The sequence below is a fragment of the Psittacula echo genome (assembly GCF_963264785.1).
Source record: "Psittacula echo genome assembly, chromosome: 4".
NCBI lineage: Eukaryota > Metazoa > Chordata > Aves > Psittaciformes > Psittacidae > Psittacula > Psittacula echo.
The window spans coordinates 83,439,040-83,453,652 of NC_137738.1; the positions used below are offsets into that span (position 1 = coordinate 83,439,040).

General features: G+C 40.6%; 1 protein-coding gene across 1 annotated transcript in view; it reads right to left on the reverse strand.

Moving 5' to 3' along the window:
* LRRC1 (leucine rich repeat containing 1) overlaps positions 1 to 14,613 on the reverse strand; it is a gene marked incomplete at both ends in the record, with an annotated part of 69,638 nt that overhangs the window by 25,633 nt on the left and 29,392 nt on the right. Inside the window, 2 exons of the mRNA XM_080615255.1 lie at positions 10,410 to 10,499; positions 14,396 to 14,474. Coding sequence (XP_080471381.1) covers positions 10,410 to 10,499; positions 14,396 to 14,474 — 169 coding nt within the window. The remainder of the gene's footprint in view (positions 1 to 10,409; positions 10,500 to 14,395; positions 14,475 to 14,613) is intronic.

Here is a 14,613-nt window from a genome sequence, read left to right on the forward strand (position 1 = left end):
CCACCCATTTCAAAAGCAGCTGGCTCTGGACAAAAGCAATGCACTGCAATAGGTAAAACAACATCTACTGCAGTTAGAAAAAAAATTTAAAAGAAACATAAAAAGAGAAGAGACAGAGACACATGTTCCCTCGTTACCTTGGATGAAATTACATTTTCAGTGTGCCACATACACATTAAATACACTCTGTCTTGTAAAGTTATAAAATACAAAACTGAGATGAGTTACCTTAGTACTTTAACTTTACCAGGAACAGCTCCATCAATCCTCTATTCAAGGGGACAAAACACCAGTCTTGGAGTAACAATAGACAACACTATATATCCCAGTCCCGCAAACACAACTGGGAGCACCCAAGCCCTTGAGGTACACCAGCAAAGGATTCTGAGGAAAGTACCAGAAATAAAGTAAGACCCATGCTATCTTCTTGTAAAAACAAAGTTAAAAATACAAAGGTGAAAATAGAAATGTGGAAAAAACTAGGAGAAAATGAAAACACATAATAAAAGGACTAATGTAAAAGCTAAAGGTGCTTAGTCAAAAAAAGCTGGACAACAGCCTTCTCTTATTTGAGCAATAAAAGCCACACACTTCAACTTCATGTCAAGAGCACCACACAGCTGAGCATGCAAGACAAGAAGTCAGGCTTTGGGAAACAAGGAAGCAAATTTGGAAGAGATGAAGATCTAAAGCACCCACAGAAATTCGTGGCCCCATCTGAACCCTTTCCAGCAAGTTTCAGCTGGTTAGGGGAATGTCAAATCCCAAATGTAGTTTTCCCTGACATTTGTAGGACTGCAAAAAGAAGGGAAATACAGGAGAACAGGCATGGTCCGCACATTTATACAGAACAAGGAAAGATGCTATACAATAAAGATGGCTAAGGTGAAAACACAGTACAGATTCTGAACTTGGTCTGCTACTAGCTTTTTTTTATGTAGCAGTCGCAATGGCTACAGAACAAGTCCAAGGATGAAGCATATAAAATCCACATTCCGGCTATATCCACCAGTTCCAAAGGAGTTTAGTTCACTACGCCAGCATCTGAAGATTATTGTTACTTTGATAATGCCTTCCCTGCATCTGTCTACACACAGCACATACACATTCATTGTGACACTGGGAAGAAAGGGAGTTTAAACTAGGCAATTCATTTTCTTTTTAGTGCAGAAAAGGAACATTCAGGTTTTTCTATCTATTAAAGGTCTTCCAAGAGATAAGTTAATTGTGGTACTCTGACAAGAGCATACAAAATGCATGAAACTAGCCGTATTTAAATATATTACAGCCTGTCCCCACTGCCCAACTAATACCAATAACACGTATGACCCTGCCCCAGGGCACATGCATTAGTGGATGACAGGATGCAGTTAAGCTACTCCCATCCCCCAGTGCTTCCAGCTGCAGACCAACAATTCCTTGAGAACCTGATATTTAGCAACTCTTTTTCCGCCCCAGTAAAGTGACAGGATCATGGAATGCAACACTCCCCTTCTACTCCACGCTGGTGAGATCCCACCTGGAGTACTTCATCCAGCTCTGGGGCTCCGTAAGAAGGATGTGGACCTGTTAGAGCAAGTCCAGAAGAGGGCCACAAAGATGATCAGAGGACTGGAGCTCCTCTCCTATGAAGACAGGCTGAGAGAGTTGGACTTGTTCAGCCAGAAGAAGAGAAGGCTCCAGGGAGACCTCATTGCAGCCTTTCAGTAATTAAAAGGAACTTATAAGAAAGATGGTGACAAACTTTTTAGCAGGGCTAGAACAAGGGACAATGGTTTTAAACTGAAAGAGGGTAGGTTTAGATTGGATATAAGGAAGAAATGTTCTTTTCTCCGGAAGACTACTTCTCAAAAAAGCCTAACTTCAGCTTAAAGCTTCCCCGCCTCACGCCTCCTGCTTTTTTGTTTGGGTACCCTTTGGTTATGGAAGCCTGTTTTACAGTGTGAATGATAAAGAAGAGCACTAATGAATTTTTTACAAGACTAATCTGACAGAATTTAAAGAGAGAGACCTTATCCCCACACTGTGCAATAGGGGAGAGCAATTTTCACAAATTCTTCGCTACAGAATCCCAGAAATTCTTTCATGAGCCAGAAATTACAGGAAGCATAAATTTCTTACATAAAGGCACTCATTCATTTCAAAACAAACTATCTTCATACATGTGAAGCCCTACGGTTCTACCTCAGAATATAAAGAATGCTGTAAAAAAATACAGCAAATCAATGTTAGCTAGGCTTAATTTTGATGAAATTGTCACTGTGTCTTACCACTATTGTTAAAGACAGAAGTAATCTTTGAGAGCATTCCCCTTCCTTTTTAGAGGCAAAATAACTTAAAGTAATTTGTTATTAATTAAACACTATTCTTTCAAGTTTAGGTGTATAATGGGCAAGGAAAAGGCACATGAGTCCTTCCTTAGCAGTCTGCTTCTGGAGTTTAACAAGCAGGACAAGTATTCTAGTGAGAACAATTCTAGGAATAAAATTTGAAAGTAAGAATTATGTTCCTAAAACTTGCCATTTTCTATAGAGCTGAGAAAAGCGGACACAAATTATGGGAGGAAAAAAGCCCAGAGAAGTTGTAGATTCCCCTTCTCTGGAAGTGTTCAAGGCCAGGTTTGTTGGGGCCTCAGCAACCTGGTCTAGTGGAAGGTGTCCTGCCCATGGCAGGGAAGTTGAAACTAGATGATCTTTAAAGTCTTTTCCAACCCAAACCATTCTATGATTCTATGAAAATGCTCTTTCCCTGGAAGACTGATTTTAAATAGGCACAAAAGAAAGTAAAGTCAGTTAATTTTGTCATCGCACCCTTAAACAGCAAAGACACTGAATGCCAGAGGAAGAGTACATGCACAGCAAGTTACTTGAATTGAACTGTCACTACCATTAATTGGCTTGTAAAAAGCTACAGATCTTTCACAAGTGAAAACAGAAGGATAAAAAACTTCAGTATCTTATCAGCCACTAACTGGAGGAAAGACTAAACACACAGCCAGTAGCACAAGTCACGTCCAAATTTTAAAAACCAGAGGAAAGTTCTACAGGTTATGGCCAAAGAATTTCTTAAATATGTAACAGAGGCAGTCTAAGCTTCTAATTAAGACTAGTTTTTTACATAAACCTGGGTTTCAAGTCGCTGAGATCAGTTCTACTATTTCTGTCCCACTCACATGCAGCAACAAGCATGATCCAAAGAAGAGACAGGAACACTGAACTCCCTATGACCTTCAAAAGGCATCATTAAAAAGAAGACAGCAATTCATAATTATGGCTCAGCCTGTTCCCTTTTGAATGTTTTAACTTAACGTTCTCCAATTTGCTTATCAAGATTACTGGAACAGGTTGGGGATGTTAAGCCAATTCATTATTACTGCAAGATTTCATTTTTAAAATATCTTCCGTTCCATTCATGCAACATCAATCTTCAACAACTTAGTTTAAAAAAAAATTGCTAAATATACGCCAAATAGTTCTTCCTTGTGCAACACACAAGATGCAACATCTCTTATTTAAAGGCCGGATGGCACTGCATTCAGTATTATATTGTTAAACAGTGTTCCTGAAATAAACTTTGGAGTTCCTTAACATTCAGGTTTCATAGAATCATAGAATAGTTAGGGTTGGAAAGGACCTTAAGATCATCTGGTTCCAATCCCCCTGCCATGGGCAGGAATACCTCACACTAAACTGTGTCACCCAAGGCTCTATCCATTTAACAAACAGCTGTGATTAACACTGAATGCTCTACCTACTCAAACTCCATAAATACTACTTGTCATGTTAAATTCAGATAAGCCAGAGTGAGAGCTTCTCATACTACTTATACCAGCCTAGCCAGACCACCTATAAACAGTCTTTCTTCTACGTATTTGCAAGAAAAGCCTCTCCATCACTCTTTTTGTACCATATAAGACCATATTTTAATCAGCCATTATTATGCTAAACTTTAGAACAGAATTACATTGTCTTTTTCCACACAATTTTAAAAGTATTTTCCATTATGTGTGATGCTACCAAATGCGTAATCTAGACTTGAGGTATCCTAGCATGCACTAAGAAAAACACACAGTCAAGGACTGGACCAGGAATTCACCATCAGAATAAGCATGCCATTCTGATCTGCTTCTGGATCACCTGCATCACGCACATCACCCTTGCCTATGAAGGCCTCTTTTCTCCAGCTACTCCTATTCAGATCAACATCAAAGATTCTGAGTTCAGAAGTGGCTGCAAACTTCCAAACCTCTAGAATTAAACACATATATATACCAAAAAGCAACCACACTCCATGACTTTGTTTCTCCAGCACAAGAACTCTGGATATTTGTCATTCCACTGCTTCTGAAAAGCATGCCTATAACAAATCTTTCTGCAAAACAATGCTCTTACGTGCAGTAACATATGTTCTATTCTTTTCAGTATGTTCACTGTCATAATGAAATGCCTATTTCAGCATTCTACCTGCTAGCTGCAGATGTTAAGAGGAAAATTTCTCTGCTTACCTGGTACTTCCCTTTCAGTAGTAAGGTCCACAGATCCATTCAGCCTGCTTGCAGCTTGGGGGTAAACCAGACTCATCAGTCATCAGCATCAGAAGAATATCCTTCCCATCTAAATAAATTCACCCCTCCCCACATCAAAAGTTTCTAAAGCTAAAACAAAGCTAGTCTACTGCATCACAGACTATGCAGTTCTCTGAAAAACAAGAACGGAGGCTGTGAATGATGAGGATACTATGGATCATGATATTAATTACTATGATCTTCAGCTGAATCCTCAGGATTTGGAGATCATGTCCAAGCAGGTGACCATCTGTATATTTTAGAATGGGGGGAGATGAAGATTGTATATGGCAGAGGAAAGCTTTTTCTAGTTGCCATGCTAGAGATCAGGCAGGGAATTTCCAACACACTCCTACTTTAGCCCTTAGCATTCAAAGAAAAAGAGTTGATCCTTATCTTTTCCAGGCACAGAAGAGACTGCTGAAAAAAAGGTGAAAGCTAAAAATTGGATATGAATTAGATGTTTGGTATGCTGACAGACAGCAGGCCTTAAATCATAATTTAAAGCACCATAGTGAAGTTCTGCACCTCACTTCAGCCATTAACAAAACTTGATGATTTTGTTGTCCCCACAGAGCCTAACAGGTAACTGTCTTTTTCAAATACACATTTCATGCTGGAAGGACTGGTTTTTTTGGCCTTGTGAATCACCCATTTGAGAGTCCAACGCTAGATTAAACATCAGAGACACACAATAAAACGCTCTCCAAAGAAGGTACCTGGGCTTCGTTCAAGCCTATGAACCACAAATAAATAAGCAAACATACAAAACTGACACAATCTCTCTTCCCTTTCTGGACGTCAAGCCGTGAGAGCACTGTATAGATTTCTTAAGTTCCCAAATCTTTGCTGATAAAAAGCCAACACCACAGAGGGCTGGTGGTGGTAGGGAACTAACCCTTAAGCCAACACTAAAGAATGAACACATATGGACAAAGAAAGTGCTGGGGACAGACAGACATTAGACTATTCATACTACTGTACAGTATGTGCTAGGAAAATTTACAAACACCCTGATTTACCCAAATATCCTTACATAAAAATACTCTGGTTTTTTAATTGCAGGTAAAAGTCATGCCCTGTGTTTTGGATGTAACACGAATAAGGAAGTATTGAAGAAAAATCCGGGAAGCAAGTGGAAACTCCTAAACGCTACCCATGCTGGGAAGAACAGGTTATGCTTGCTTGTTGGGCAGCTGTATAGACATACATGGTTCTGCAGAATAGGCAAGGAAATCAGACTTGCTCTCATTAGACTGGGAAACATTGTAAAAGGCACTCCCACTCTCAGCTTAAATTGTGTAACTTTTTTCTCTGAATGGTTCACCCAGCCAACAGGACAATTCCTGCTCCAAGCTGCACCCACCTAATTATTAGCTAAAATATCTTGCACGCATTAGCATTCACTGTTCTACTCCAGATAGCAACCACACCAGGAATTAAGAGAACACAAATCACAGGGAAACACAAAAATTAGCCCTCTTAATATTAAGACACCCAGCCTGTTATCAAGTCCTAAAGCAGTATGTCACACATCATTCTAGTATGCCCTAAAACAGTATATAAGCTTAAAAGAGGAATGCTTTATCTGACCAGGGAAAACTGTCAGCACATATACCAGCACTGGATAAGCAGACTGAAGTGGTCACACAGAAGAAAGAGAAGTTGGCATACACTGAGCATGGCTATGCATAAGCAAGAGAAAGGACAAAAAGTTCAAAGCAGGCCTTGCTTATGTTCTTAAAATGTCAAGTTGGGACCCTTAAAAATACTCCTTTTGGCAATGAAAAGGAAAAGTATAAAAAGTCTATACAGAAGAATTCTTAACAGCACAGTAAAAGTATTCACAGCAACTCTACGTATCAACGGCTTGATCAAGCTCAGACACTGGCCTGAGACAGTGAAGCTGAACACTGGAATTCATCTTGTACATTAGACCATGAAAATAAGAGATTAGATATCTGAACTCATGAGGAAGACACACTTCCACTAATGGTTCACTGCAAGGCAATTCAAGTCTATTATGTGCCATTATGAAAAACTTCCTACCTAACCTTCCAAGCATTCCCATTCGGAAAAATACTTGCCATTATTTTTCTTACTTTGCCCATTTAGACAGTAAGGCAAATTTGCAATGCCACAAGATTTTAAATAGGTAGCTTAAAAAAAACAAAAGTACATACTGTATTACATGAAGATGAATTAGAGACTTCACTGTCTGTATTAGACAGTTTCTAGACAAGAGTATAAGACTGTAAGAATTTAGGATGCATTTGCCTAAGTATCAGATACTGTAGTGGCCAGAAGACTGGCAGCAAGCACAGGGACTTCAAGTTCTTCCCCGAAACAAGCCCAGCTGCAGGAGAATAAATCACGAACAGCATCTGCTCACTATCTGACAGATCTCACACAAAGCACATAGGTCCAGCCTATTCCATCAAGTAATACCATTATTATCCAATGCACACTGAAACTTCAGTAATACATTTGCAAACATAACCAAACAGCTTTAAGAGCCTTACTTGGTCTCTCCAGCCAGAAGGACACAGTTAGCATTATTTTCTTTCTATTTTCTAGCATTTCTTGCGTCCCAGCAAGTGCAGAGGGAAAAGAACAGAGAAAGGAACAGAAGAGCAAAAGCAGGCAATCTCTGGAGAAGCCGTAGGGCATTTCACTGCTTTTACCAAACACAAGATGGTCAGCTGCACTATGAAATTCACTTGCAATAAATGATGAAAACTTTGTAAACTGAAAACGGAAAGCTGCACTAGTTGGTAGCCAGACTGGAAAACATAAATCTATTATTTATAGATCTAATGCTAAAAATTTGACAAAATTCACTCATGCAGGTAAATGACCCATAATGACTTCAGGTTACAGTTCTCATTGGATACAAACAAGACCTTCCAGGCACTTTCAGCTGGATCCCTTTCTCTCTGTCGACAAGACATTCTCCAACAGACTTCAGGAACAGTTACATTGTGGGTGGACACCTTATAAACTCTTTTGTGTAATGTTAATGTTGGAAAGCATGCATCTTTAGCCCAAGGCTTACCACTGAATTCTCAATTGCTTTATTCCCACTTAGAGTGAACACCTGATAAGCCAATGACGACAATCCCACACATTTCTTTGCTTCTTTAAGAACAAATCTGATAGCAGAAATTTCTGCTAATGAGATTGAAGTGTTTTTATAAAAGTACCAAATTCATATTCTAGATAGCTAACGTGGGAGCACCTCCCAGATTAAAGCAGGCCTGTCAGACTAGCCCTCCATGAGAACTCAACAACACTACCACAACAAGCATACAACTCTTCCTGAAGCAAATGAGAATCCCGTCTCATGTTAGCTTCAATATCAGGAATCACATACAGACTTCAAGAGAGGACAGGTTACATTGCTGTGCCCTGCAACAGCTCTGTAGGGTTGAAATGATACCACAGCATTTCCCTGGACTGCTTAGGATCAATAGGCAAATTTTTACCTGTGTTCTTGCACAGCTCCACATACTGACATACCCGCAAATGTCTGGTATTCTTATTTTAACTGAAGTGCTTTCTAGTCATTTGCTCCAAACCAGAGGCTATCGCCATTCACACTGCCCAATGACAGGCAGGACAAGAAAGAAGCCAGAGCCGCCGCAGTCAGTGACCTCTCAGGGAAGCCAGCAACCTTTCTCTAACTACTGTCTACAGGAGCAGCCCAGCTCATGCTCTGGGAGTCGTTTCAGCTTGTCATGTTTCTTGTATTCATTTTCATCATCAGGCAGAATTCCAAATGTTTGGCCCTGGTTTTCAGCAGCCACAAAGCCTGAACAAGCTTGTTCTTAGCTGCCAGTGCTGAGAAAAGCTGCATGAAAAGTTTCGTGAACTTTTACAGAATAGGAAGAATGTCACAAAAGCCGTGGCCCATGCAATTTTTAGGTTAAGACTTGGCCATAGTCACTGGGCACACATTAGCAGAACCTGTTAGTGCTTGCGGGAGGTTTCAAAAGACATTTTCCACTTCTGTTGCTGCTGGACTGATGCCAGCTGACAGCTTTCATACCCATGGGATGTGGCTCAAGCAATGCCGGCCTGAACTTGACTACATTGCAGGAGCTCCTAATAATAAGATCTTTTCTGGACTCCTCTGTTTAGAAACAGTTGGGGTTTACTATGTTGTCTCATGAAAGAACCCATGTTAGAAATATTCCACTTTATGAAAGGCTGTCTGAAGTTAACAAGCCTCTACTGATACTCATGACTCAATGTCTGAGTTACAGCACCCTTCCAAAGAAAGGTGGAAATGGTTCAGTACACAGTAACTTAAAACAACAACATAGGTAAGGTAACCAAACATAAAGGCAGGTGCAGATACAAAAGGGGAAGATAAAGAACAATCTCGGGTGCTGCAAGAAATTTCAAATTCTCTAAAATGCTATGTTTCCCAGCAAAAGTAACAAATTGCTTTTCTGAGTTAAAGCACAGGTATCTTAAGTTCCATGAAGCTGGAATAGCAAGCTAGACTCTTCAGCCAGGAAAAATCTCCTAGGGTACTGTACAAAACTACAAAGGCATCAATGGCAAATCAAGCGCACATCAATGGCAAATCAAGTGATCAAGATCAGCTGCTCACTGCCTCTTCAAACACTAGGGATCAAAGGAAATGTAGGTAAACCCAGGCTCAAAAAAACCTAACAACAAACCAATGCAATGGCTAACAGACCTGTGCAGCTATTCGCCAGGGGAGAATATGGAAGATATCCTCCTAAGCTCAAGGAGAAACTAAACAACTATAGAATCATAGAATAGTTAGGGTTGGAAAGGACCTTAAGATCATCTAGTTCCAACCCCCCTGCTATGGGCAGGGACAAAAAGGATTCATTATGGGCTATCAATTAGACAAACCAAAACCCAAAACACATGAAAACCTTCAAACCAGAAACGGTCAGGGGATGGCAAGAGGAGCACTGAAACACACTCTTTTCTTCTTAATCCTCACTAGGCATCTACTTACTCCAACTGCGGAAGGAAGCTGGGCTAGAAGAGCCTTTGATCTGAAGCCGCACAGCCACTCTTACATATTCAAGTGAGGAGACATGGAATTACCTTTTCTTCAAATTGTAAGATACACCCTTCTCCCCACTAAGAGGAGAGAGATTTCCCTCCTGCAAGTATGAATGTTCATTTCAGTCAGAGACAGATAAACAATGTTCACTTTATTTTCCCTGTGTCTCTACTTCAGAAGTCTGCCCTTGCAACCTTGCTCTACTTCCCAGAGTTAACAAACACATCTTAAAAGCCTATGAGATTTCATCTTAGGAGCTGTTCCAAGAGTTATCCTCTCCACAGCTCCCACCGGAGCTTTTTTTTGGAACTAGACTGCTCCTATACTTAGGAACCTTTTAATTTCCATCCTGATCACTGCCAGCTTTTACCCATCTGTTCTTGTGCCAAAAATGGTCTGGTTTTGAGCTAAGCTGCAAGCCATCTGACACGTTCGCAATAACAGATCAATGTCCTACTACAACGAAGGGAAGTAAAAGGTCAGATCTTCATCACAAAACACCATCTTAAATTTTGCACCTAAAATTCCAAGTTAATCCAAATCCTGGAGAACAGAAACAAAACATACATACACATGCTTCAGATTCTACATTAGCCTGCAAATGTCAACTGAAAATGCAAAGGGATTTTTCCTAAACAGATCCATCGGACTAGAAAGAACATAAAAAATAAGCGCATAAACTTTAAACTTTATAAACTGCAAGAAATTACATACAATTATGCAAGTCATTTATACAATAGTTGTAACAATAAAGAGAAAAATAAAATAAAATAGAAATAAAGTATAGAAACTTACTTCCCAATGTTTTCAGGTAGTGCTTGCAGAGAGATGTCATTTACTGAAAGACATGTTAGATTCTGTAATTCAGGAAAGCTTTCGGGCAACCTGTGGAGATATTGACTCAAATCAAGGACTTCCATCAGAAGTATTGACATTCATGTAATACATACTGGAAAAGAGAACATGTAGCGGAAAACAAGAATCTATTTAGCAAATAAACACAGAGGGAAGCATGCCCAAACTCCAGCACAACTCTCAGAAAATTCTAAGGATCATAGTACAGAAAAACCCTATAACTAAAGAGATTTTAAAGCCTTTCCTGTGTCAAAGAATAGGTAATACCCATGTCTCCTAACCCCTTTCTTCCCTGCCCACAATCTGTAACTTTAAGAAGCTATAGGCCTTGAGAACATTCGGGGCATTTTAACAAATTTTTAAAAAAATCAAACATATTAAAAAAAAAACCCAAACATTTTAACTATTATTTTCCTGCATCACTTAGACAGTGAAATAGCTAAACAAATAATTTTCACTCAGGCTTCCATTACATACATGCTTGCAGCATGGCCATTTTGTATTAGCTACTAGGCTGCTTTTTGAAGGAACAGTCTGTTCCCTATGAAGACAAAGTTGCAGTGTTACAGCATTTCACATTTACTGGTTCACAACCCAACAGCATGTAATCACTCCCTTCTTACACTATAAAATGCCAGCCATACACAAAACACTTCCGAAGTTCCCAAAGCCTTTCGGTCCATCACCTAACATCTTCTGCATGACCTGTCTTCCCCTCTCCTCATACAGGCAGATTCCTGTACCACTCACTGCTCGCTGGCAACTCGGCTGCAGCAAGTGGCTCAGTTTGCAGTTGCACAGGAGACAGGGTGGGTTAAAAGGGGTAATGAGGTAGAGAAGAAGCCCCCGACCCAGCCATCCAATTTCTGCTCAACCTCCAGGGCACACAACCTAAACTTAAGCTGTAGCATTTGGTTTGGTTCCTGCTCTCCGCACCACATGAAGGCACATGAAGTGACCTTCAGGCAACTAGCTAAAAGGAGACACACACCTACAGGCAAATACAACTGTGTATGATGAAAAAGGGAAAAAAACCAAATTAGAATGGAGGATAGAGGGTGCTTTTAATGTGCTCAACTCCATACTGCACTATATGTAATTTTCTGAACCTTATTAACAAAACATGCTTGATGTCTCCAAAATGTGAGCTCTCCTGTAACTACTCATCACCGGTTAGGCTATAAAAGATTTAAGACTGGAGTTAAATGGTCTGAGTATCTTTTGGTCAGCCCTGAAGTGGGCAGGCAGTTAGACTAGATGATGGTTGTAGGTCCTTTCTAGTTAGAACTATTCTATCTATATCATATAGTGGAATTCCAGTCTAATCTACAATAAATGTGCCTGCTTTTTATTAATACAAATCTGAAATCATCTGAAAACAACAGGGAAAATGGTCTGCCAGCCACTTTTAATGCTGTAGGCTCATCAATTACTAAGGTTGACAATGAGACAACATATTGTATTAGTGGTAGAACACTGATTGGGAAGATCTCTGACAGCTTTTAAGCTTAGAGGAAATAAGGACAAGAATCAATGGCTATAAAAAAGTTCCACGATATCACACAGAAAAGGAAATCACTACTAGACTTTCCCACTCTGTGCAAATTAATGCCAAAATCTACATGCTGTTATACAGGTAAAACTGACGTTCTGGATCTTATCACAGAAAATAACTGGCAACCATGTGTAAACAGCTTTTGGTATCTGTGTTTTCTAACTTAGTAAACTGCTCCAAGTGATGTTTTCCAGGACATATATAGACTTTGGAGCCACTTTATCAAGAATTGTCTAAATTCCCGTTGACGGCTTGGCTTCGTGAGCGAAGATTTGGGAAGGGGTTTACCCACGCTTACTACAAGCACGATGACTAAGGGCAACGTGGGATAGGCAAATCTGGTTTGAAAAACGGCTGCTTAGGCATTCAGGGTGTTTCCAAACAGGACTGTCATCTCCTGGGACAATCTCGAGTGACCAGTGTCCTGAACGGCCCGCAGGCAAGGTTGGACCTGCAGCTCCCAGCGCACCTTGTCACCTGCCGTTACGTCCCTCGCCTGTCGCCGCAGGGCTTTGCAGGTGTGAGTAAACCCTTCCAGCCTGCGCAAGGGATTTTTCAGGTGAGGTGCAGCGTGCGCAGACCTGGCCCCACCCTTTACACCTGAGGTTTATCTGCCACCGCCTAGACAGCAGTGACAGCAAAGTCCTCAGGTCGTAGATTTTGTAAGAGTGTCCTTCTCTTAGATGGAAGACCTCACAAGGCTAGACGAGCCCCGGTTTGAAGATAGGAGTTTTCCTTCTCCTATGAGGATGACTTGTCTTCGCTAACAAAGATTTGGGAAGGGCTTTACCCACGCATTCTGAGCAAGACTGTCATCTCAATCTCAATGTCTCAATCTCGAGCGACCAATGTCGCAACAGCACAACATCAAACGTCTAGGCGGGATTCTGACTTAGAGGCGTTCAGTCATAAGCCCGCAGATGGTAGCCTCGTGCCAGTGGCTCCTCAGCCAAGTGCAAAATTCCCTTTAACTGTCAACTAAGAGCTATGAGATCTACTTCAACCCCATTAAAAAGCCTTTCAACTGTTTTGTAAATTTTACTCAGTTGTAGCTGTGCATTACAACTGCTGTTTAAGGAAACACATTACTTGGGCCCCAGGCCTTATTCAGCACACAAAATGGAGAAGGGTAACTAGCACACTAATACAGACAATTCTGGTTTCACTACCAAGAGATGCAGTTCTGAGCTTTATGTACTGCACACTCATGCCTGGGAAAAAGCTGATCGGTAATCCTCACCCCTTGCCGATCTAAATATCAGTTCAACCGCAGTTTGCTTTACCAGATTTTTGTGGTATTATTATCCTCACTATATAAATGGGCTACAGAGGCACAGGGATTAAGATCACAAGTGTCCCTTTAACGCTAAAGATCTGACTTTCCAGAGAACTTAGACCACACTATGGGTGATATTCAAAGCACACTTCTAAAGAAACTCAGCTGCACACGTGGGAGAAGCAGTCTTGCAAAACCACTGGAGAGGCTTAAGATATTACAGACACTCTCCTGTTTGTTAGCACTCTGGCACCTCAGCAAGCAGCTAATCATGCAAGTATTCCTAGCCCGTCACAGGGCAAAGCAAAGCAGGTCGGCAAGTGCCCACAGTGAATATTCTGGCTTATGGGACTTTACCAGCATCACAAAGGAGCACTGTGCCATGGGCTGGTTTAAGAAACAGTTCTCCAAATACTAGTCAAAGGCCTTAACTAGCAGATGATCTTTTCATTGCTATCTCCAGCCTTATTTTACTAGATAAATTTCAAATTCTTCAGCAAATGGAACAGTGTAAATAAAGCCCCTCTTCCGTACTAGAAGTGTGAATAATCCCCAAACCCCAGCCCATCAGAATACAGACCACCAGGAACCGTAGCAGTCACTGACATATGCAGTGCATTTCTGCCACATGTTACTGGATGTCACCGTGTCCCAATTGATAGGAGAGTGATGAAACGCTAGTCCAAGCTTTAATCATTAGTAAAAGCCATTATCTGCAGCAGCTGATATAAAGCCTATTCCAAATCATCAGGCACCTGGGTGTGTGCCAATGTATTCATGCTAACCATTGCCTTACCTTTACCAAGTACGAGCATAGTTTTCCTATGCATTTAAGAAGAGGAATGAAAATTACTTAAGAGACAATCAGATTTACATTTTTCCTGGCTGGCTAACAAATTTCATCCCCTCCCAAGAAAGATGCTCATCACTTCTTAAATCTGAACTTTTGCTGCATTCCCTGCCAGAGACAGACACTGTTGGCAAGATTTCATAGAGATCCTAGATCACAATTTTTAAGGCTTATTTAAAATTGTAATCATTACAGCAAGACTGTAATTCTGGTATAGCAGGTACTAAGAAGAAGGTGGAAGTTACCTAGTCAGTGGATTCCCACTGAAATCTGCTACCTGTAGTGCTCTGCAGAATGAGATGCTTTCTGGTATTTCAGGAATATCTGCAGAAGAAAAAATAAAGGAAAAAAAATTGTCAACAACTGTACTGCAGCTACACTGAAATTATTGCCTCATTACATTCAGTAACTTGCTACTGCAAGAAGTTAATCTTGGTATCTTTCAAGACATTTCAACATGCAA